General features: G+C 35.1%; 1 protein-coding gene across 3 annotated transcripts; it reads left to right on the forward strand.

Moving 5' to 3' along the window:
- Positions 1-8,421: 8,421 nt before the first annotated feature.
- Positions 8,422-26,435, forward strand: RUS6 (root UVB sensitive protein (Protein of unknown function, DUF647)). Of its 3 annotated transcripts, XM_086443274.1 has the most exons (14): positions 8,426-9,001; positions 9,980-10,039; positions 10,684-10,782; positions 10,936-11,049; positions 14,382-14,453; positions 14,558-14,668; positions 14,747-14,866; positions 16,417-16,518; positions 16,643-16,715; positions 16,818-16,901; positions 17,003-17,067; positions 17,159-17,260; positions 17,350-17,559; positions 25,933-26,435. In XM_086443274.1, the coding sequence occupies exons 1-14, from the start codon at positions 8,633-8,635 to the stop codon at positions 25,984-25,986; spliced, it is 1,635 nt and encodes a 544-aa protein (XP_086299400.1). In that variant the 5' UTR covers positions 8,426-8,632; the 3' UTR covers positions 25,987-26,435. The 3 variants fall into 3 exon arrangements, with proteins under 3 accessions (XP_086299402.1, XP_086299400.1, XP_086299401.1); XM_086443275.1 differs by lacking the exon at positions 9,980-10,039 and having other exon boundaries at positions 8,428-9,001; XM_086443276.1 differs by lacking the exons at positions 14,382-14,453; positions 14,558-14,668; positions 14,747-14,866 and having other exon boundaries at positions 8,422-9,001.
- The last annotated feature ends 7 nt before the right edge of the window (positions 26,436-26,442 follow it).

Raw genomic sequence — 26,442 nt, forward strand, 5'->3', positions numbered from 1 at the left:
TTCAAAATTACAAAAATATTCATTGCACATGAATTACCATCAGACTTAGAAGAATGACGTAATTTTATTTAAGAATTAAAATTATAATAAATTTATAAAATTGCTTTCTCACCACTATTCGATATGCTAGATTTGAATTTGTCTTTAAGATTGATATTTATAAATTATATATTGTTAGTGAATTCAAAATTATCATGTACTTAATAATTTAATCGAATCAGTTAACCATCTTTCTTCAATAAAGACCACAAGGTACAAATGATACGTAAGTTGTTTGTGGTATGTGATAATGCATATTTGTTCTATGATAACATTTTATTGTTTTCAAAATAAGGCAAGTTGTAATCCTCTTGTATTTGAGTGTAAAGGATGTTTTATTCTGTCTCTATTCCAATTATTTAGGAAATTAAGAGACGATAAAAAGTCTAATGTAGTAAATATATGATGCTTTTACAATGTTAAAGCTATATACATAATATCATACAAAAATAATATTGTTTAAGACGTAAATGAACCTATGCTTCATTCTAAAAATAAATTAAAAAATGGGAAAGTCATCTTTGAATCATTCAATTTATTTTATTTTATTTTATTTTGATATATCATGAAGAAAAAATCCATCTAAAAAATAAATAATAAAAGTAAAAGTAATGGCTTACAAGAAAAATGAAAGAGATAGAGAGAAATCATGTATTGAAAGAAAGTTAATAGCTGTGTTTTTTTAGTAGTAATATGAGCTCAAAAATGCAACTATGTGATATGTAAATCTAAAAAATTCAACACAAAAAAATATAATTGAAAATCATAAGAAATTAAATATAAACAAGGTCATTTTATGGAATCGCAAAAAAATAAAATAATCATCTTTTATTGTAGATTAATGTTAAATTATCTAAATGCCTTCATCTTCAATCTTTAGCTATGAGTTGAAAATTGGACATATAAGTGATTTTCCATTATAATAAAGTTGAAATAACTCACAATAATACCTGGGGGGGTTGAATAGGTATTTTGATTAATCAAACTTAATTTTAAAAATTAATCAAATAATAGCAATAGTAGACAATCAGAATTCCACAAACAACATTCAATAGCAAAGTTTAGAGAGATGCAAATCACACAAGAAGCATAGATTTATAGTGGTTCAATGACCTCGGTCCCTACTCCACTCTCAGAAAACTCAAAATCTTGAACTGATGTTTTTTATTTAATGCATTTAGATTACAACTGTTTACGCAAAAAAGCAAGCACACTGCTCAAAAAACTTTGCTAGGGACTTTCACTTAAATCGTTTTAACAATTTTTCAACTAGAAATCTTTAATAGAGAATACCCAATAGAGCAACTTTCTCTAACTTAGAATATTACTAAGAAAATGATCAGAGAATAAGAAGAAGAAAAATAAAATAAAACTCAGAACAATATATCTCAGATCTATAAAAATTTTACTATTTTCTTTTTACTTGATGATAAAAACTCCAAAAGTTCTCTCATATTTATATATGTGAAGAAGAGATAGGGTTAGAAGAGAAACCCTAATTGATTAGAATAAGATATGGAGGGTTTAATAAATTTGACAGAACTAAAAGATCAAAAAAATATCAAAAGATATAGTCGTTTGAAACAGAATTTGAAAAAGTCGTAAAATAGTTTTTAAGTGCTCAGTTTACCGAACGTGAGTGGGTCGACCGAGCTACTAAACTCAAGAGCTATGAGACTTTGGGTTTCGGTTGATTGAGTGAACATAAAATGAGTTTGTCAAGTTTCGGGTTTCGTCGACTGATCATATTTGATCGCCCAAGAGAAGAAAAGAAGAGAAGGACTAAACCACGAGTTCGGTCGACCGACCAAGGACACTCACATACTAACCTGAATTTCTTCTATCTATTTTTGACGAGTATTGAACTTGATCTTGACTTTCATTCTTCTTGAACTTGAGTGTCTTACTTTACTTTTCTTGAAACTTCCTTCGTACTTGATTTTCAAAATGATTTAACTTTTCTTGAAACCTCCTTAGTGCTTGATCTTCAAAAGATTTAACTTTGACGAGCTATCTTCAAATTAAGTACATACGATCTTATACATTGATTGTTTACAGAAACTTACAAGAAAATCAATTTACATTAGAAACACTTGAAAGAGAACAAAACGTGTCTACAAAAGCAAAGGGGAAATTACTTAATGAACAAGGGAATGGAGATTTCTTTCCAAATACCCTTTCCTTTAACTTAGTAGTCCAATTAATAAACTATTTATTTCTTAATGCACTCCTACCTCCTTTCCAATTGGTGAGACCGACGATTCAAATTGTCAAGATTGACAATTCAAATCATTGAGATCAACCTTTGATCCAATCATAGAGATCAACTTTTTACAACCGTCAAGATCAACAAATATAAATCATCGACCTCGATATTCGAACATGAATCATTGAGATCAAGTAATCAAATGTGGTTAATATTGACCTTTTAAAACTGTCGAGATCAATGATTTTAAATTATCGTCGAGGTTTGCATATGAATTTTTGACACAAATGACTCAAATTATTTTTTCCTTTCAAATCACGTGTTTGATGGAATATGAATTTCACGGAAAAATGTTCATGGAAAATGGATTCCACCATTCGATTACAGCTAGGTAAATATCATCATCAAAAGAGTGAAATTTTGGCATAATTGATCAATTAACATGAGCATTGATTGAATTGACTCAATTTAATAGGCTTTTGAGGTGATTTGACCTAAAATATGATGGAACCTACTTGATGAATTGACTTATCAACTCAATTGAGTTAACTTAGATTGGATCGAGTTGAGATAGAAATTCGACCAACTTATTAAAAAATATATAGTATTTTTATAGAAAACAAAAAGGACATATCTTAAAATACAAAAAATTAATTTGTGAATATTGATAAATTTAATATACCTTTATTGACTAGTTTGAGTTGGCTTGTAGACGTTGAACTCATGAAGTTATTTTAGTCAAATTTGGGAGATGAAGGCGTTGGGAGATGATTTTTTTTTTTTTTTTAAGAGGGTGAGATAGGAATCAACTTACCCTTTTAAAAAAATTATATTTTCTAAGAAAACTTACTTTATAGGATTTTGAGAAGAAAGTCGGGGTGCTTTTACCATTTGAAGATGAAAACACTTTCCTTACCATAGCTTAGTAAGATTTTTAACTCTTAATAAGGCCCTGAGCTCCTATGGATTACCACATTAGCATTATAGCACCACAACACTCTAGATTTCATGGAAAAACTAGTATAAAAAAAATAAAAAACAAATTATTTTTTGGGGTGAGGGGCTTGATCCAAGGTTTTGAAAATGAATGACTATCATCTATGCAACTCCAAAATTTGAAATTAAAATTCAGTGGTGATATGTATAGGGGGCAGTTCATGGGACATATATAAAAACATATGTAAAAACAATGGTTTTTTAGAATATGGGTTAGAGATTTTGGATTGAGCTGATTTTTTGCGAGGATAGTCACTATGATGAGAAGATCATCCTCACAAAATCAGCTTAATCTGAAACTTCTAAATCCATCAAAAGTGATTTACAAATTATTGGTAAAAATTGATAAAAAAAATTGACAGTCCACATTCTAAATCACTTTTAATGGGGGTTAGAAGTTTCAGATTGGACTGATTTTTTTTTGGATGATCTTACCATCATAAAGATCATCCTCGCAAAAAATCAACTAAATCCGAAACTTCTAACCCATATTTTGAAAATTTATTAATGTTACATTGTTTTTACATATATATATATATATATATATATATATATAAGAATTTCAAAAAAAAAATTCCCTCTAAAATCATGTGGCATTAGATCAAGTTTTTGGATGGCACAAGGTGAGCTCAACAACCCTCAGTAAGAATTGAAATATTATGAAGTTAGTAAGGCTAGTTGGACTCCATTCCAATTGCTATTAAAATACAAGGACAAGTCAATTATTAAATCTAGCATAATAACAACTTACTAATCAATAAATCGTGTACCTTCGCCCTCTTTTGAGGTCATATTTATAGATTTTGGCTCTCAATCTTGCAAATCCAGAACCCCCATAAGTTAGGAAGGAATTAGTCAAAAATTTCATTTTCAAACCAGGCCTATCCTTGTCCTGCCATGTCTCTTTGTTTGGCTAATCAGCCTTTCCTATTTGGAACGTTATTCTTACCTTCAATTCGCTCACTCGATTAGGGGTATTCCCAGTGAAAGAAGTGTTGGCAAAAACTAAACAAAAAAATTAAAAATCGGTAGCTAAGAGATTCTAAAAGTATGTCTCATGCCAAGAATGGTAAACAAGCAAAATCAATCTTTACATCACCCCATCAATTGTAAAATGTTAAAAGACAAAAAAACTCACAAGCTCATAAAAATCCAATAAGAGAGGGCCATGGAGACAAATATGATTTTTTGAAAAGATGAAGTGATCTACAATAACAATAAAACTCCTTATTACGATAAATCTAAAAATTTGATTGCTTGTAGTTAGGGCGCCCATGAACTATTGAAAACTTAAGCTTTTTACATAATCTTTACAATGATTAGAACATCCCCACCTATGTCAACATATTCAAGTTGTTGATATGCTTCCAAAAGATTTTTTGACTTATTTCGACATGTTCATGTTAACTAAAAAGGAGGGAGGGTTGAAATATATTGGGGTGCTCAAATCATAAAAATAAGTTTGTGGGTGCCCTTACTAAGAATTAAGATGCATTTAACATGAGACATCTGATTACCAAGTACCCCTTACAGAAAAAGAGCAATAAATGATTTTTTTTTCGATAAGACCGATAAATGATTAAAAAGACGTACATTTATGCTTGGAGTGACATCCTCGTCATTTTTCACATTGTCCAACTTCACGTGCAATTCAAAATAGGAATGATCTCCAAAGAGGAAAAAAACCTGAAAAATACTCAACTTTTATACAAATTAAAAGGTGGCATGTGCAAACACACATGTATCAAAAGGGTTTATTTATAATTTTAATTACCATCTATCTTCTTAAAAATAAATAATTTTTGATCCATCAAATGAAAAATAAATCATCGAGAATTAATTGAACTTTCATCAATGATGAGAGCTTTGTTTACTTTATGATTGTGGACCCAATTTCATGATTGTGGTGGATGGTGGATAGGGGATGACAATAATCATGGATTAGTTTGGTTTTGTTAGGTTTGTAATTATACTCTGATATGGTTGTACCGTAGAAGTTGGTGTACTGTTGACCGGCCTTGAGCGATGTTGAGTTGCAAAGCGAGTGGGCCCGTTCTCATCCGGTCCACATCTGTCCTCAGCTGCAAAAACAGCTACTCTCTCAAAATTCGGTTTTTAAATGGTTATTAGCATTATCCACTCTGTCATGGGCGTGTGGGCCAGCATTCTAACTCTTTATTTATGTAACTCGTTTGTAACTCGATCTAGTTTGACTCGTACGAGCTGAGTGTCCTCAGACAGGTGGTTCACTTATGAAGGTTGGATTGCCGCCCTCATTAACTGCCACTTTCAACTTTCAAGCATGAGAGATTTTCTCTTCCAACTTTCTATTTTTAAAAGATTTTTTTTTTAATGCAAGACTCACAACTAATATACCACACTAATTAATTAAGGTGTAAGAAGAAAAAAAAAACTAATAATATAGGTTAATACCAATTGATTTTTGGTGAATATTTGAGATATTCAAAATATCCAAACAACATCCCCTAAATGGGTACTAGTTTAATTATAATCTAACAGACTTGAAACTGAAAACCCTAATTTTGGATCCTTCCCCCTTTTTTTTTATTGGGGTCGATTAGTCTAGTCTAAAAAATTCGAACTGATTAAGAATTGAAGCTAGTAAGAATCGCAAGTCTGAGTGTGGATATTTAGTTCGAATACATTTATTAATTTCAAAAAAATCCCAAATTAAATCAAAACATTTACTTTTGTAACATTCAAGATAAATACTCATTGGAAAATTTTATCGACACGTTAGGAATTTTTTTTGTGGACATTCCATGTCAAAGGGCACTCTTCTCACTCTCCAACGATTCCAATGATCAGCGGAGGAGCCAGGATTTTCTTGTAGTGGGGGCAAACAATGGTTAGTTGTATAGTTGAAAAACTTGAAGATGAATGGTTTTAAGGAGAAATTAGAAGGTTTTTAGTTAGAAATTAAAAAAAAGGGTATTTAGGCCATTTTCAATTAGTATATGAGAAAGTTCAGCAAGAGACAATGTCGTCAATAAAAAATTGAAGGGGGGGTGAAAAAATTGGAGGGAGGTGAGGGTGTGGGGACAAATGGGTTATGTAATTAGTTAAAAATATAGGGGTGTCTCAATGTTCTGAGAGGGCAATTGCCCTTACGACTCTTTACTAGCTCCGCCCCTGCCAATGACTTGGATAAGGAGAGAGAAGGGAGGAGGATCAGAGAAGAAGAAAAAGAAGAAAAACAAATGGAGAGCAATTAGAGGAAGGGGAGGAGGGGAAGAAATTCATAAAGAGAGAAAGATCGGAGGAGGAAGAATATCATAAGAAAGGAAACAAAAAAAAAAAAAGAAAATAGAGAGAGGAAGAGAGATCAAAGGAGAAGAATCAGAGTTTAAGAGGAGGTGGAGGAGGAGGAGAAGAAAAAGAAGAGGAAGAAGAACGAAAGGAGGGAGATCGGAGGAGGAAGAGTGCCCTTAAAATTTATTTATTTATTTTTAACTTTAGCCTGCTCTTAGAATTTCATGTCGTGTTAATATAACTTCCCATACCCATTTCCATTCTTTATATTATTTTTAAAATTTATTTACTATTTATTTCTAGTATTTACTTCTACACTAATTCTTAATTAGATATCTTTTATGATTTTGTGGCATTAGCAATAATTTTTAATGCAAATTATATTTAAAAAAAAAATGTAAGTACCCATTTGAGACTTAGAATCTATTGATATCCATAATTTTCATTGATTTCAACTTTGGTTCTATTGATTTGAGAATTGAAACTATACCTCCATGACTAATTAAAAATGGCCTCTACAATCTCTAGCAATTTTTTATTATTTTTCTCTTCAAAACTTAGTCTTCAAACTCTTCAACCTCTCAAGCCAATTTTTTTACTCAGTAGAATTCGTATTCAATATTGGTAACAAAATATTTGACTATAGTCTTTTGCGAGACAATAAAAGAAAAAACCTAAATGCCATCTTCCTTCAACCTCTTCCATAAGAAATTAATTTTTTTCCCTTCAAAAATCATTTGAATGCAAACTCTTTGATTTCTAAGGTAAATTTTTTAATTCATTCAACCAAGTATTTTACCCTTCATCTACACTTTCTTGTCAAAGACATTTGATTTTCTTTCCAACAATTCGTCTATACATCCTAAGAATCTTATCATGTTTTTGAAAATTAAAGGTTGAAAGAGATAAAATCGTGAGATCGATCCTAAGAGGTTGGAAACCTACATTTATTTTTGAAAAAAAAAAAAAGTTTTCTGACAAGAAGTTGAAAAAAAATGAATTTAACTCTTTTTATTTTTATTTTTTATTTTATCTTGTATAGAATCTCCTATCAAAGGTTGTCTCATCGATTTAAAAATATAGGGATCCAAAATATTAATCAAAATCCAAAGGCTCGAGGGGTATGAACAACTTATCCATTATAACTAATAATAAATGAGAATTTTGAAATTCAATACAAAATAAATTTCTATACAGTCAACATGTAGGGCTTAAAATGGGTTGGGTTCTAGTCGGATCTGAGTATATTCATATCTGGATCGACTAGTTAAAAAAATGTTTGAATCATTTTGCATTCACTAAATTTGGATCCAACCTGTCCGAATTACTTGATTCAGGTTGGTTGGGTTGGATAATTCCGATTCATTCACCATTTTTTTTTTTTTATTGCTATTTTTCTTTTTAATTACTATACTATACAATTTTACAATTACAATTCTTTTATTTTATAAGAATTCATGTTATATTAAGATAATAAAAAAATATTTTGAAAAACATAAAAATATAATTTTCAAAGAAATATATCGATTCAGATCTAGACAGATTTAAGGATGGATCTGTATCCAATGAGTATTTAACTCAGGTTAAGGGACATTAACCCACATCTTTATTTGGATCTACTGCAATGGTCCAAATACACAAAATCAAGTCCATTTTATGCTCCATCAACATCGACCCTTAAGGGGAACCGAGTTCGCTCGAATAAGAAAACGAGTCGAGACTGAGCCGAGTACAACGAGTCCAACCGTCCAAATTCCTTTTTTCTCTTTCTTATCGCCCACAAGCGCACGTGGAAGAGTAGACCTCAGTCTCCCTTGTCTAAATCCACGAAACCATCTCGACTCCACGTGGCTCTCTCTTTCTCTCTCAATTCTCGAAGCTTTTTAAAAAGAGAGAGAAGGAACGTTATTACTGCATCTCTCTCTTTTTTCTCTCTCTACCTCTTTAGCTCCGTTTACATTTCTTGGACACCTCTGCATCCATAAATACAATGTCGCGTCTTCTCCATCGACAAAACCAAAGCTCATTCTCTCCTCTATAAAAAACCCCCAACTTTTACCATCCAAACCTAGAAATCAAACTTGATTTGATTTCGATTCTTCTGGTTTTGTTCTTCTCATGGCGCCGATCCAATTCAAGCAGTCTGCCACCTCTGCTCAAACCCTAACCAGTTCTCAAGAAGCTCGGCTTCTCGTTCGAGAGACAATTCGTATCAGTGCGAACCTCGCCTCTGCTCCATCATCTCCTTCACCATCTCTGATTCCTTCTTCTTCCTTAATTACGACCGAAAGCCATGGTGGGCTAAGGTCCGAGGTGAAATTCGGGCTTGTCGATGACCAATTCGTTGATTCGAGCTTGAGAGTGATTTGTTGTGAGGAGATCGATGGTAGAAGATGGAAGTACGTGGCCGAGAATGACGGTTCCGGCCGATTCAAGAAGGGTTCGATCCGCGCCATTGGTTTGCAGTCTCCACAGACTCCGATGGATGTGAGTTTTTTCGTTTTTCTATAAAATTGATCCAATTTTTTTATTTTAGTTGTTATAATTAGGTTTTATCGGTTACAAATATCTGTTTCTTCCTGAAATTATAACTCAAAATGATAATTTACTTTGGTATTGACAACATTTTTTTACTATTAGGATGTGATACGAATTCATCATTTGCATGGTCAATTGGTTGTTGAAATTTTCATGGAAATTCTCTATAAACATTGTAGTCTGATATTGGCCAACTAACTCAACTAGATGAGTTCAAAGTCAAATAATTTTTTTTGTGGGTTGAATGTGTACCATAAGCAATGTTCTTAAAGGTGTTGGAGGCTGAGGATTTGAGCTTGTCTTGTGCATGAGTGCAAGACTCAAAAAAGCCTTTTTAGACTTCAAAGAAATGCCATTTTCCCACAATGACTTACAACTAATTCAAAGAGGTGCTGGAAAGGCTTATGCATTAGGAGCAGCGCATGCCTTGTCAGTACCTTTTAACTAAGGTGCACACTTCATGGTGACGTGTTGTATTTACATACTATTAATAATAGTCCTTATAATTATAAAATATTATTGACGATGCCACCTTGGTGAGGTGGTGAAATCTGTTTTCAAACTTTAACCTATTAATCTATTTTTTTTTATAAAGCTGTTACTGCTATAACATTTAATTTTTATTTATTATAAAGGTCCTTAATTATGTGTTTGCATATTTTCTTTCATTTTCTTTTGATAGGTAATTAATTTATTGCATATTTCCTTCAAGCTTTAATCTCGACAAACCCTAAACGATTTGCAACTCCTATAGTCTTGGGCTATTTCTTCATCTTTTTTTATTTTTTTATTTCTTCCATATTTATATTTTATCTCAATGCCGAATCTAATCTGCAGAGGTTCAACAACCTCGGTATGCTCCCCAGGTTTGTGAGATTGAGTCTCCCCACCTGCTACTTTACCTGATATGCCTATTTGTGGTGGCAGGGTGTGTCTGCAGTGATTAATCCCACTTCCAAAAAAGAACCCTCTATGGATCATCTTGAGGTATTATCAAGGGATGGGACTCTTGATTTCTCTCATACTTTTAGACATCCAAGCTCTGTTGTGGTTTGCTTTGGGTCTTAGACCCTAGCTCAGTTGGTTTGATACATTGCAAAACAACTTTGAGGTCGTGGGATCTACTCCAGCTTACCTATATAAAAAAATTGTGGACTGCTTTGCTAAAAGGGGTGTAAATAGAACTTTATTATATTATAGTAATATTCTCTCTGAATTTTTTTGTTTTTTGTTTTTTTGTGTGTGTGTGTGTGGGGGGGGGGGGGGGGGGCTCAATGCAATGTTTTGAGTTAACAAACAATAATTCACTGGTAGTAATAAAAAGGGAGGTCTACTAATTCGGAGTTAGTGACTTCATCAGGCTTACTTAGACAAAAGTATGTGCATCATTCATAATTCTTGCGAATGTCAGAAACTTTGATATCACTTCTAGTTGACATTTTTTTCTTGGATCCATTAGGGACTTCTTTTGATTGATTTTCTGTTGGATAATTTTATTCTAGTATTTGTTAAACACTACATTTGATAGAAATGAGAAGATATGGGACTTAGATGCCGCACAAATTTGAAAAAAGAAGGAAGATCCACATCTTTGTCCTCGAAGAGAACTTATGGATGAACTTATGGTGCAGGAAGTTATGTCATTCATAAGATCCTATGTGGTGCCCGAAGGTTTCCCAGATAGCGTTACTGATTCTTATGTGCCCTACATGTCATGGAGAGCTTTGAAGGTATTCTTTTATTTTAAACTAGCTAGAGTAAGAAAACTGGCTTCTAAAATAATAGGCAATCACCCAATTTTAAAGAAGTTTGACACTTCTAATTTGCAGTAGTGGCTTTGGTGCTCTCGGATGCTATATTAATGACCACCATTTTATCTGTAGCACTTCTTTGGTGGAGCAATGGGCGTTTTCACTACACAGACGTTGTTGAATTCAGTTGGAATTTCTAGAGATAGAGCTACTTCAGGGGCTGTCGCTATTAATTGGATTCTTAAGGTAAATGCAATCTCACTCATGTGCAATATTTGGGATCTGGTTTAATTTTTCTAATATTTCTAATGTGTGCTCAAACTCTGCTCTAGTTGGTTGCTGTCTATTAATCTATTTGGATTGTTTTTACAAAATGTCTTCTCTCTCTCTCTCTCTCTCCCCCCACCCCAAAAAAAAAAAAAAAACTATATATATATGCTTCTTTTTTGTTGTGCCAAGAGTTATAAAAAACTGGTCATCTGGGGCCCCAATCTGCATCCATTTTCCTCCATGTCCCCTATAATACCATTGAGTGAATCCCATTTCACTTTGAGAGGGCTGAAAATTGTACCATTGGAAAGTGTCTATTGTCATGGGCTTTGTTTTGGTAACGTATTTTAGGGTAGTAATAATTATTCTTTAGAAACCTAGCCAAAAAAGTAACCTCTGGATTATTCTTCTTACATCAACTTAATAGCTCTAATTCCAAAAACAATAAAAAATGGAGTGGAGAACAACTCTCGTGTGAAACCTATTAGTGTGGTGTGGAGTGCATATTAGATTATTGGCAAGACCACCCTATGCACTAGGTTGCTATTTGTTTTCCTTTCTATGTCCCCTAAGAACAATGAACTTTCCTTAAGGGTTGACTTATTTTAGATGGTATTTTGATTGCAAATGAAAGTATAGACTTTAGCATAAGATCAGGAATGCTGTGAGCATTTTGTAAGATTGACATGGAGCAGGCTTACAATCTTGTAAGCTGCACTTTTTTTTACATTATGTTGGGAGAATATGTTTTGGAGATAATTGGAGTAGCTTGATCATTAAGTGTATTTCCCGTGTATACTTTTTAAGGCTGGTCCATGGCTTTTCGCGGGTTATTTTACGAGATCTATAGGCTTACAATAGGATCTTTTCTTCAATTTCTTATCTAACATTGTGGTGGAAGCTTTGGGAAAGATGATTTTGAATGTTGTAGCTTCTAATTATATGTTCATGACATCCTGCTATTTTGAGTCTTTTTCAACATATGATGTGGCATGATTGTTGTGTTGTTTTGAAGAGAGGAACAATTTTTAATTTTTGAAGTGATGATGTTAGGGACATCCATGTTTTGGCAAAATGTTAGGCTGTGTAGTTGATTGTCTTCCCATTGAATAGCTCGATCTCCATTTGGGTGCTTAGACCAGATCTAAAGTTTTGTGGGACCCAATGATAGATTCCATGGGAAGTGGCTTGTTTCTAAAGAGGGGTATTGCTTTTAATTAAGAGTACTCTTTTGAGTCTTCCAATATTCAGTATGTCCTTACTGTTATTTCTTTTGTGAAAATATTGCTGAAATGTATTAGAAACTTCTAGTGGCATGATCTGGAATTGAATTTTAGGTATCATTTAGTGAATTCGAAGACTATTATTCTCCAAAAGATCAAGGGCTGGGGTAAAATATCGAAATGATGAATTGGGCACTACTTGGCAAGGGCTCTGAAGGTTTGGGTGGAAGTGAGTTCTTTGTGGATAGAGACCTGGGTTCAAATCCCGTCAGCACTGAGTTACTGAACTCATTAGAAACAAGTTTATTGATAAAAAAGAAAAAAATATATAGGAAAGTATGGCTGTAGAAGTTTAGGATGGGTAAGCGCTCTATCTAGATCATTGAATGGGGTGAGGGTTTGGAAAGGTATATGAAAGTTCAATCAAATTTTCTAATGGAATCAATTCTAGGGTGGGAAGGGGAGGCAAACTTTGTTTCTGGGAAGATAAATGGTGTGGAGCCTCCTCAAGGAGAACATTTCAGGGTTATATGCTCTACACACATGAAGGAGCAATCGGTTCCCAGACAACTGTCTTGAATGGTGATTACTTTGCATGGGAACTCAGTCCCAGAAGGACGTTAAATGACTAGGAAATTGAAATGTTATCTATACTTATTGATATCTATAGTTCCTACAACAGTCTACCTTCTTCAGCCAAGAGAATTTGGAGATGGAGTCTTGAAGGAGATGCAATGAGAATTGTCCCTTACTCCTTCTTTCTTGCTTTCTTCATTTGGGATCTAGGATTCCTGGGGATCTAGCGTCTTGTGCTTCTTTCGCACTTGGATGTTGCCTAGACAACTTTAGGGATTGATACCTAGAATGCTTTCTTGCTTTCTTCTTTGGAGAATGATGTTGGAGTTGGTATATTTCCTCCACCTTGAGTGTGCCAATTCTTTGGAGAATGCTTTTGCTATTTGCTGGGAAATATGGTAAGATGAATTGTAGGGTCTTTAACTTGAAGGAAGAAAATTTCCATAATATTTTCATCAATATTAGAGCCTTGCTGCCTGAGTGGTTAGTCAATTCAATGGATTGTAGGGATTTGCTATGTGAACTTACTCTTTAGATGGTTGTTACGTATTGGAACATTCTCTTAATTAGTTTTCTTTGTTTTTGGCCTTTGCTGGTCTCCTCGGCTTTCTATATTTTTTGTACTCTCTCTCACTCAAAATAAAGATCTATACTCATCAACTACAACAAAGCCTTATCCCAAAGATTTGGGGGAAGATCCATCAAAGAACCTAGTGGGCCTTGGAAAAATCCTGAACCTATTTATCAAAAAAATAAATCCTAAACCTTTGAAAAGTGCTCACATCTGCCCAGTAGGGATTGATACCTAGGAAATTGGGCCACTCTCACTACATTTAATCACCACTAAACTTCTAAAGGGCTAGTCTCGTCCGTTCTCTGATTAAACTTCCACTTGACAGTGGTAAGGGGGGTTACTTTACTAATACATTGAATTGAGCTCTTGTCCAATGATCCCTATGCTTTGGCAGGCTTTAGTTCATTTTAAAGATCTTTCTTTTCGTGCACGGTGGCAGGAATATAATTCCAACAGCTGGGGGTGAAACTCAAGAAAAAGGACCATGCCTAGGAGAAGCACCGTAGGCAGGATATTTTGATTTTTGATGGCTGAGAACTAGGGCCACTAGTTTACCAGGCATTGGTGAAGTTTTCTGTAAGGATTGGGGAGATGTCATTAAATCCTTTTCTGGCCCAATTGAGGTGGTAGACCTAAATAAAGCAAAAAAATTAGAGCTATGCTTGAGGGTATTTTTCCCTTTTTTTTTAAATGATAATTTTTATGGCCTTTTGATACGGGTGACTTTCTGTTTTGACTTATCAATCTCTGGTTACTGTAACATTAACCTATTTGAACTTGGGGAAGTAAAGGAGTCTTCTTAGCCACTGTAACTTCTTCTGGTACATGATTTCAAATGGTTGCTTCTGAATGGTGGTGCTTCAATGTCTTGTCTCACGGTGCAGAAAATTTGAAATTGAACTTGTAGTGCTGCTAAGATTATGTCATTTGTCTAGGATGGAGCAGGTCGCGTTGGAAAAATGATTTTTGCACGACAAGGACGGAAATTTGACTATGATCTGAAACAGGTAAAAGTGCACTGACAACATCGTTTTCAGCAATCAATTTTAACTGGACTTGTGTTGACTACTGATTGTACTCTTTTAGTCCTAAAGATTGGAATGTATTGCAGCTACGGTTTGCGGGTGATCTCTTAATGGAGTTAGGTGCTGGGGTAGAGTTAGCAACAGCTGCTGTGCCTCATCTTTTCCTACCATTGGCTTGTGCTGCAAATGTGGCAAAGGTTGTACACTGTTTCTCTACTGTACTTGTTTGATGAAGTAATTCTATCATATCTTATCTGTATCTTTGTCCCTTCTAGAATGTTGGTGCTGTGACATCCACATCAACTCGTACTCCAATTTATAAAGCCTTTGCCAAAGGAGAAAACATTGGGGATGTGACTGCAAAAGGAGAATGTGTTGGCAATATTGCAGATCTTGTATGCCATCTGAACGATTCTTTTCTTCGTTCCAAGTGTTTTTTTTTCCTTTTTTGAGTGATGATCATTGTGCCCTGAGCTCTCTCTCTCTCTCTCTCTCTCTCTTTCTCAATTTTAGACAATTCTAAGTGAAAACTTAGGATTTCTGTTAATAAGGATTAAATTAGTGAAAGCTAAAATTCTCAGCTTCAATCATAAATGTCTCTGCTTCAAATTTTTTGTGATAGGTACAATTGACCATCATCATCGTACCCTCCTAAATTTATCTGGTATTGGGACCGTCGATGTAGTGTAACAGAAACGTGACACTGTTGGAGATTTATTCATTGCGATATGTTTCATAAATATCGTATTTGTATGGTACGATGAACAACAGTAAGTTATGATTATGACAACTATCACCCATATTCTCTATTGGCTTCTGGAAGATTTGCAATTGTATGGAAATTGACAGATTCACCCATGTACAGTATGAGATTTTAAGTTTGCACATTAGAAAGCTCTATTTCGCAATCAATGTGGGCTTATAGACTATTAATAATATCCTCTCCAATGTTTGTGAAGACCATGGGTGTATGGTGTTGATGCTGTCCATTTTTCATACTTTGCTTGACAACATTACCTACAAGATAAAGAAGGGCCCTATGAGAGGCCACCTTGTCCTCTTAGCAATAACATTGCTTTAATTATCAAAAAGAAGATTGAAAAGGGAATTGAAAGATTCACGATCTATCCACTACCACTGAGAGAGATGCTTCAATGGAGAAGGCATGTGCAGTGATATTCAAGTGAAGAATCTGCCATTGAGAGCAGATGTGAATTGTTCTTCCAAAATTTTGGGGCGAATTGTTCTGAACCTGGGGTGTTTATACCCATTGACGTTATTTGAATTTTTTTTTTTGCTTTGATAAATGGTGTAAATAGCTTAGTCAGAAAGCGTAGTATTTAACACACCTTAGTTCTATTGTGGATTAACTTTGAGAAATCTTCAACATCACCATCATTGCCATATATTTCATTCTCAGTATCTCTCATGAGTTATTAGTAATTGATTTGATTTATAAAATTGGGAGTATGGGGTTTGATGTATGAGATAGGCGTTGATAAATTCTGATGGATACGGTATAGTTGTTCTTTTTTCTGGGCACATAGGATCAAATGTAAAACAGCACCTTCTTTGTAGAGTTTTAGGCAACAAGAGACTGAAGAATAGTATGACTGGTAGAGTTTGTAAAAGTGGTGGTGGTTAGGATATATTGTCTTGTTTCTTATGAGAGTTGAATTTGGAGAGAGAAGTTGGAGAACAATTGGCTTAAGAATATTTTCTTAATAGAATCATCTATTCGCGATGTGGTTTTCTTGAGTGCTATTCACAATTTGTGATATTATGCATGGTATTAACTTTTAGCTCTTTAAAATGGAAGGTATTTTGTTTTGTGTCAATAATATTACTGAATTGAGCAATCAAGTAGCTTACTTGCGTGACCTATTTTGTTTCTCTCTCTCTCTCTCTCTCTCTAAGCTGTAATGAAACTTTCTGTTTTGTGAAGTTGGGAACTGGGCTGAGTATCATGATCTCAAAAAGAAATCCATCCTTGGTCACCACTTTCACACTCCTCTCATGTGGATATGTTCTCAGCTCATACCAAGAGGTTTGTTCTTGCATAATTTGCTAAAGTACATTGTTTTGCTTCTTTCTTTTTTATTCTCCTCAACCCAACCTCCCCCAATGGTTGATTAAGATCGTACATGGTATCATGACATGCTTTTGATCAGGTAAAGTCCGTTGTGTTGTGCACTTTGAACCGGGCAAGATTCACAATGGCAGTGGAGTCCTTTCTCAAGACAGGTTAGATTATTATGTATATAGGTAACTTCAAAGTGTATATTTGACTATGGCAAATGTGTTTTCTCCATCTAATGGGTTTCTTATTCCATTTTCACATTATAGGAGATGTTCCATCATTGAAGGAGGGAAATATGAAGGAAAACATCTTCAGTTTGCCGTGGTCAAAGGGTAGGCCCATTGTTTTAGGTACGTATATAAATAATGATTGGTTTCGACTCTTTCTCAATGTTTATATTACTCTTCTGAATTCTGATAGACACCGTATTTTTTCACTTCTGTTTTGGCAGGACCAAGGTTTAAAGATGCATTCCAAGAGCCAAGTTCATTTCTCTCTATAAAGCCTCTATTTGATGTATGATTACAGACCTCTCTATACCCAAAATATATGTTATGGAAGTGTGTCTTCTTTCTTGTATTCACACTTCGTTTTTTTTTAATGGCAGAATGAGAGATACATAGTCACATACAATCCTTCAAAGGGTAACGTGTATGCTTTGCTCAAGGATCAGGCAAAGTCTGACGACATTCTAAAAGCAGCTTTCCATGTGAGAATTTTGGTTCTTTATGTTGGTTTCAATGACCAGGGAGACCTCTCCATCTTACATGGAGTGTCTTGAACTTTCTGGTGTTACAGGCGCACGTGCTTCTGCATTTCATCCGTTCATCAAATGAGAATCAGTCTTCTTCAAGGAAGCGAGAAAGATCTGACAGTTTGGATTTTGTTGGATCCTTATCAGCCCATTATCCCTTGCCTGCAACTACTGATCTTGAGGCACATATTGCAGAGTCTTGCGATATTGTCTCAAATTCGTATGGGCTCTTTAAGAGGAAAGCTGCAGAAAAGGTGAGCAGACAGCAACATCTCTTTTCATCTGGATCATGGATAACACGACTTCTTTTTTCTTCATAACTAGATTCACAACTTCACTTATAGAAGCAAAATGATTTCAACATCTTTGTTTATATTTTTTTTTTCATGACCTTTTCTTACTAAACTAGTCTCGAAATTTGTTACCAATTTGTACCTACATAAAGGTTTGCTGTTCATTGTGATTATTAGTTTAGGTTATTTGGTTTTTATTTGTGTCCTAGTGATCCATTATTTTTAAGCATGTAGTTTTTTTTAAAATACTTTACTAAACTACTATAGTAACTTTTATCAAAATCTAAATTGCAAAATAATGTAAAGAGCTTCAAGGCGTTCCTTTTGTTAATTTAAAAGGCTACAACAATGATGGCCCCATGCTTAAAGTTGAATCTTATAATTATGTTTCTAATTTTACTAACTCTTAGAATGGGGTTTAATTTTTTTGTTTTCTGGAAAGCTCTTGACAAGTCTTTTGTACCATGCCGATTGACTAATACTTTTGAGATGTTTAGAAGACTGAAGTTTTGCAAAATTAAATATCTAAAATATACTTGGAATTTTTTTTTTTTTTTGGTACGTTCGATAAGTAAAAGATTGTATCCACATAAAGGGTAGAAAGAATAAAACAAAAAACCATAATATTATGGAATGACACTATCATATTACAAATACTCCCATTTAAATAAAAAAATCCTCGAAAAAGAAACCCTTTAGCTCAAGGAATAATTTGTAGAAAATACCCCTTAAGATGACATTGACAATTCCTTACCTTAAAAAAGTTGTCCAGTTCTCTCCTTCCAAATGCCACAACAGATAGCAAAAACCGTTGAACTCCACAGGTTTTTCTTCCTACCAACAAAAATCTAGAATTGTCATTTAGAAATACATGAAAAATCCGAAAAATACAATAAATACATACATTTTATTATGGAATTATCAGAGTTAGTAGGGACACTTTGGACTTTTAAATGATAAGAGTTCAAATTAGAGAGAAGAAGATTAACTTGATTAATTAGCCCTAATTAGGCTATATAGGAATTACATAAGATAACTTAAATAAATGAAAAAGACTAAACTATCCCTACTGACTTATTTAACACTCCCCCTCAAGTTAGTGCGTGGATATCAACAATGCCCAACTTGGACAAGACATCTTTAAAGGAGGTTTTACTAACACCTTTAGTAAGAACATCAGCAAGTTGTTGAGAGGTAGGAACAAAGGGAGTACAAATCTGTCCAGAAACTATCTTTTCTCTAATGAAATGACGATCAACTTCTATGTGCTTCGTTCTATCATGCTGAACCGGATTTGCAGCTATGTTAATAGCTGATTTATTATCGCAATATAGTAAGAAGGGGGCTGGCACAGGAAGACATAAATCAGCTAGTAAGATTTTGAGCCACAACAACTCACATACTCCAAGTGCCATAGCTCTGTATTCTGACTCAGCACTTGACCGAGAAACCACATCCTGCTTCTTACTACGCCAAGTTACCAAGTTACCACCAACTTTAGTACAATACCCCGAAGTAGACCTTCTATCAGTCACTGAACCAGCATAATCTGCATCTGTCCATGCCTCAATGCGAAGATGACCATGATTGTTAAACAAGATACCTCGACCAGGATATCCCTTAAGGTATCTAAGAATACGATAAACCGCAGCAAGATGAGATGTTCGAGGCGAGTGCATAAACTGACTTACAACACTAACAGCATAGGCAATGTCAGGGCGAGTCATAGACAAGTAGATCAACTTTCCCACAAGACGCTGATATTGGCCAATATCTGACATACACTCCCCCTCAGAATCAGCCAACCTGTGATTCTGCTCAATAGGAGTATCAGCTGGACGAGATCCAAGCTGACCAGAGGCACTGAGTAAATCAAGAACATACTTACGCTGAGAAATAAATATACCAGACTGGGACCGGACAACCTCAATACCTAGAAAATAACGAAGATGTCCAAGGTCTTTAATCTCAAATTGACGTCCTAAGTAAGTTTTGACCTCGAGAATGCCATCGGCATCATCTCCAGTAATGACAATATCATCCACATACACAATCAAAGCAACAGTCTTGCCGTGGGAGTGACGCAAGAACAAGGTGTGATCAGCAGAACTCTGATGAAATCCAAACTGATGCATGGCCTTAGTGAAGCGCTCAGACCAGGCACGAGGAGACTGCTTCAGTCCATAAAGAGACCGGCGAAGACGACAAACATAGGTAGGCGAAGCAGAAGTAAGAAACCCAGGAGATTGAACCATATAGACTTCTTCCTGAAGATCACCATTGAGAAAAGCATTCTTGACATCTAACTGAAAGAGAGGCCATCCTCTGATAGCGGCAACAGAAAGGAGAACGCGAATGGTGGTCATCTTAGCAACTGGAGCAAAAGTTTCCTGATAATCAAGCCCAAAAGTCTGAGCATAACCCTTGGCTACCAGACGGGCCTTATAACGAGCAATGGAACCATCCGGATTATGCTTAAGCGTGAATACCCAGCGACATCCCACAGCTTTCCTGCCAGGCGGAAGAGGAACTAGTTCCCAAGTTTGAGTCTTTTCAAGAGCAGTCAACTCATCAATCATAGCTGCGCGCCACTCAGGATGGGCAATAGCATCTGCAACAGTAGTAAGAAGAGAAACAGCGGAAACAGAAGCAAGAAAACTCCGATAGGAGGGTGAAAGTGCTGAATCAGATATATAATTAGAAATAGGATAAGTACAAGTGCGCTTACCCTTACGAGTAGCAATAGGACGATCATCACAGGGAACAGACGGAGGCGGAGCTGGAGGCGAGGAGGCGAGCGGGTCGGACATAGGAGTGATGGTAGTATCACGTGGACGTCGAGAGTAAACCTGCAATGGAGGAAGGGAAGAACTGACCGGGAGTGGAGAAGGAGAAAGAGGCATGGGAAGGGGCAATAAAGAAGGAAAGGGATCATCAGGTGAATTTAAAGGAAACCACTCAGATTGAATGCCAACAGACCCACTATAATAAGGAGTATGCTCAAAAAAGGAAACATCTCGAGAAATAAAACGTCGTCGAGAAGGAGGATGGTAACAACGGTATCCTTTCTGGGTAGAGGAATAACCTAGAAAGATACATTTTACGGCCTTAGGGTCAAGTTTAGTTCGATTTCGATCAAGAATTTGAACAAAACAGACACACCCAAAAACACGCGGAGGAAGTGGAAACACGGGACGATCTGGAGAGAGCTTAGAGAGGGGTGCGACAAACTGAAGAACATGGATGGGGTCCGATTAATAAGGTAAACAGCAGTAAGGACTGCATCGGCCCAATAGGATTGGGGCACATTCATGCCAATCGAAATGGCACGGGCTAACTCTAAAATATGGCGATTTTTTCGTTCTGATCGACCATTCTGCTGAGGGGTCTGAACATTAGACATTTGATGCTCAATGCCAGACTCTAAACAAAGTTTCAAGACCTCACTATAAGTGTACTCAGTACCATGATCAGAACGGAAGGTCTTGATGGTACGACCAAATTGGGTATGAACCATAGCAAGAAATTGCTTGAAGATTCCATAAACCTCATTTTTGTGTTTCATAAGATAAACCCAAGTGGTACGACTGTAGTCATCGATGAACAAGACAAAATAACGAAAACCAAGAGTGGATATGACAGGTGAAGGACCCCACACATCAGAATGAATTAAGTCAAACATAGCAGGTGTAATAGGATGCATACTAATAGGATAAGAAGAACGCACATGTTTAGCTAATTGACAAGTTTCACAAGAAAAATCAAGCAAACTGTTATTAAATAAATTAGGGAACATGTGTTTCAAGTATCCAAAAGAAATATGTCATAAGCGTAAATGCCAACGCATTACAAGAGCCTTATTAGACTGACTACTACTACTACTACTAAGCTGAAGAGCAGAATAGGTGCTAGGTGAATCGGGAACGTCCAAGAGATACAATCCATTCACTTCATGTCCACAATGATCACACTTATGTCGCTGACGGGTAGGCAGAGACCCACTGGAGGGTTGTAGAGGTAAAGAAGGTAGGCGAGCAACCATAGCGGAGTGATCTCCTGAAGAAAGAGGTAGGACAGCTGTGCGACGACTCTCATCAGCCAAGACATACGAATACGCAGTCTGTAGGGACGGAAAATGATCCATTCCCAATAAATGAACTCTCGCATACTCAAACTCATCACGGAGACCAGCCAGAAACTGAAAAATCCGATTCTTATCCAAAATTGACGCATACAATGTCTCATCAAGAGGGTCCTTCCAAACATAGGACGAGGAATAGAAGGTCAACTCCTCCCACCGAGCACGCAACTGTGATATATAGGTGGTAACTGAAGAATCACCTTGCGAAAGACGAGAAATCTCACGTTCTAAGTTAAAGATCCGAACGTTATTTTGACGTTGCGAGTAAATGCTCTTAGCCGAATCCCATATCTGTTTTGCTGTAGAGGAGAACATAAAACCAGCTGCAATGTGTGGTTGCATAGATGTAACCAGCCACGATCGGACCATTGAGTCATTAGCAAACCAATGGGAGTAGGATGTATCGGTTGATGTAGGTTGTTTATCAGCTCCCGTGAGGTAGCCGATCTTTCCTTTGCCACCAATGAACATTTCAACCGATCGTGCCCAAAGAAGATAATTAGAACCATTTAATTTCACGGTGGTAATCTGAATGCCTGGAAAGTCGGTCGAGTGAGAAGGAAGACCACTTGAGTCATTATTATTACCAGTAACTGAGGAAGATGACGTCTCAGAGGCCATATTAAATATGTAAAAAAAAAAAAATCTCCGTATTTTTGGTTTGAAAGGAGTTCAAAGAGAACAAGGAAAAGCTCTTAACAACACTTTTGCTGTTAGTACAGGCTCCAAACAGCCTCTATGCTAATTGTAGCCCTCGAACCAGATCCAAACGATGAACCCGACTTTTGTTATGGTCGCAAACAGTCAAACTACGCTCTGTAGTGACTAAAGATCTCTAACTGCACCTCTGCAGTGATCGCATGCCTCAACTCAGCCTTCTGTTATGGTCGCAAGTCGTCAAACTGCCCTCTGCAGTTATCCGAAGTACCAAATAGTTCCTCTGCAGTTATCTGAAGTACCAAATAGCTCCTCTACAGTTATCCGAAGTACCAAATAGCTCCTCTGCAGTTATCCGAAGTACCAAATAGCTCCTCTGCAGTTATCTGAAGTACCAAATAGATTCCTACTATGATCGCAGACACCAGAACAGCAACTTGCTGTATCGCAGAAGCCAGAACAGCCTCTGCCGATGTTAAAAAACACAAAACCAGGTCACCTGCTGTGATCGCACAACTCATACAGCAACTACGATGATCGCACATTACCAAATCACTACCTTGAGTGTCTGTGAGAATAGGTTGATCGCAGGCTTCGGTTAGATGATACAGCCTGATCGCAGGCTTCGATTAGACAAAACAGCCTGATCGCATGATGCGATCAGGGTTTGGAATGAAAGAGAATTTTTTTTTTTTTTTAAAGATTCGATGGAGGCAGAGAACCTGGCTCTGATACCAAGTTCAAATTAGAGAGAAGAAGATTAACTTGATTAATTAGCCCTAATTAGGCTATATAGGAATTACATAAGATAACTTAAATAAATGAAAAAGACAAAACTATCCCTACTGACTTATTTAACAATAAGGAAACAAATGGTAACATAAATCACAACTATGGTTTATGAAGACATAGTTATGATGCATTTGGAAGGGACGAAGACTAATATCCCTATTTATAGGCAAACCAGATATCTTTTAAGCCAAACAACTAGGGTAACAAATTATTTTAATAACTGTTTGATCTCCCAAATTCGTACAATGTTCATCAAATATTAATGAAATGATTGTACTATTCCTTGAAAAGGAAAATCATAAATATTTTAGGAGATGCTAAAGTTTTTACACTGGTTATCAATCTTATGGGGTTGGAATTGGCAATTTAGTAATTTATATATAGTATAAATAAACACTACACCAGTTTGCTAAATATAATCACTGCATAATAAAACTAATGTAATGGCTGAAACTTTTGAAGCAATCAAAAAATAAAAAATTTAAATAAAGAATATGAATTGAACATATAAACTTAAAAGAGATGATGATTATTAAAAGGTTACTGATGTAGGACGATGAGGGGAGATAAGGAAAATATGGGTCTTATTGAATTCTGGTTGGGGATTATTGGGTTAAGGATTTGAGCTAGGATAGGCTAAACTCAAAAGTAAATATTTTTTTTTCGTAATTACGACAGGATAGGTGAAAAGGATTAAAGGTTAAGGTTTATAGGGTTAAAGGTTAAGGTTTATAAGTTTCAAGAATCAAGAATCAAGAATCAAGAAAGGGGTTTTAAGAATCAAGAAACTATAAGAAAATCAAGAAAAATAAAAGAATAAAAAAAAGAAAAATAAAGGTTAGAATAAAAAAAGAGAGAGAAATGGATAGAAAGGTAGAATCTTGAAATCACACCAAGAATGATGAACTTACTTCACTCCATGAAATAAACTTTCTTTATTCATCAAAATCTTCGTTATTATTAATAAAAAAAAAATCCTAATACAATCAATATAAAGAAAATAAATCAAGAATCTCAAGCTAAAATACCAAATAAATAAACCTAATTTTCGTAACTTTCTCTCTCCTAATTTTTTCAACTCTAATAAGTTTAAATAAAAGATAAATTAAACTTATTAAATTGCCCCTAAATATTATACTAAGATCATGGGTCAATAAAACATGAAAATAAGTCCCAAAAACATACAATTAAAGTCTTAAAACAGAAAACTAAATAAATAACTAATCTAAAATAATTTTGAATGATAAAACGATAAATCTAGACCCAAATAAATGAAAACTTAAATAATTACAAATTTTCCAGCAGAACCCTTGACCGTTGGTTTGATTTGCGTTTCGTATTGATTATCAACTTACCTTGCATGCTTTGAAAATGTGTCTGTATTTGTTTGTGCAAAAGACCTCAAGAATCATAAGTGATTAAATGCATTTATAGTTGAGAAGGCTAAACGTATGTTCTAAGTTCCATATACATATATTAATTAGAGTATCATTACTATAGTGTATCAATCTTTGTTGATAGGTAAGAGAATTAAAATTGTTATAAATTAGAAAACATACTCCAAGAATGTCATGAGCATGTCCATTAGAATCATTTAAGAAAATTGATATCTGATAACAAAAACCTAGAATGAACATGATTCTGCTATAAGTTTTTTGTTGGTAAAATTTCTATCAAAACCATGAAAATCTAAACGATAAGGTTATAAAGAAAACATTAATAGTTGATTTCTATTTTTTTAACCCAGAGAAATTGAGAAAGCTTAGAAAAAATAAAATGCAGTTTGAAGTTAAAAAATGATGATGGTTAAGATCTGCCATTTCTATACCGACACCATAAAAAACAAGTGAATAGTTGAAGCTTCTCTAAAATATTGTATGTAGTATGCAAAAGGTACATTGTTGTATTCAGTTGTTAAATTGTTGAAGGTTCAAAATAACAATTGTAATATTTTGATATCTTGTTTGTCGTATGACATTATCATGTGCATTATTGTAATGTTATAAGATATGAGATACTATAAATATAAAATACATAAATGAAAAAAATATACTAGAATGATCTGGATTGATGAACGTGTTGAACCTTTAGTTCCTTTTGACGATCCTATGTGGCTTAAGCTTTAGATCGTGGACTCTTCTCATCTTATTGTTTTTGAAAAAATAAATAACCTTGAGCTATGTATTGTGGGCTTTGAAATGAAAAAGACCATTTTCTAAGCAGTTACTCTTCTGTTTACTTTCTGTTAAATTGGAGGAACCTATGATGCTTTCATAGTGCTATGTACTATGGCTTGCAAAAATAAAAACATTTACTAGGGAGTTACTTTTATGTTTACTTTCTGTTAAATTTTAGAAATCTAAGATGCTATTCTAAAGACCCTAAGAATGTCTACCCTGTTGTTGAGTGTTGTGTTATCCGCCTCCGCTCTCGGGTGTCAAATGCCCACGTATCGTGCCCCATATTCATAGTTAAGCCTTCCCTATTAGATCGATCTTTTGGGGTAAATGGTTTGTCAACATACCAACATCATACCAGTACATGTAGGGTACATGCAGGTGGACGAGTTCCACAACCCAAGGGTCCTACTCAGGAAATTTGAAATCATCCTGAGATGATCATAACTGTATGACATGTGGATCCATTTCTAGACTTTTTTGTTTTAATTCCAGATCACGGAAACAAAGAGTTTTTGAAATAACAGCATTGTTACTCCCCTTACTTTTGAGTTCTTGTTTATGCAGGGGTGGGTGATGTCAGAATCACTGCTCAACCCTGGCCGAGCTCGGATGTATTAACTGCGGCACTAGGGAAGATATACTCGAGACTCTTGATCTTTATGCACAGTTGGCTTGAAAACGCCAGATGCACCGACGATTTCTTATACATGAACAATTTTCAGCGGGAGGCATGATTACACATAATACATTGAAAGGGTTTTACATCATACCAGCGGAACCACCATATTTTCTTATGTAGTTGATCTGTTCATTTTCACTGTCCTATGAGCACACCATACTCCTTGCAGTCCTTGCTCTGTTGTCAATCTGATTAATCCGGTTTAGCCTTACACAGTTTGTAGGAAACTAATTGTTTCCACAGAGATGTGAAGTGTAATAACGTAAACTTCCAAGTCTGTATGTTGTAGTCTAGGGTCACCAATTTTATCAACTTTACAGAATATTGCTTTTGTTATTTAATTTTATAATATATATTTTAGCATCAATACAAATTTTTTCTAGTGGAACTCCTTG

This window comes from Akebia trifoliata, chromosome 5 (genome assembly GCF_017979445.1).
Source record: "Akebia trifoliata isolate Shusen 1 chromosome 5, ASM1797944v1, whole genome shotgun sequence".
Taxonomy (NCBI): Eukaryota; Viridiplantae; Streptophyta; class Magnoliopsida; order Ranunculales; family Lardizabalaceae; genus Akebia; species Akebia trifoliata.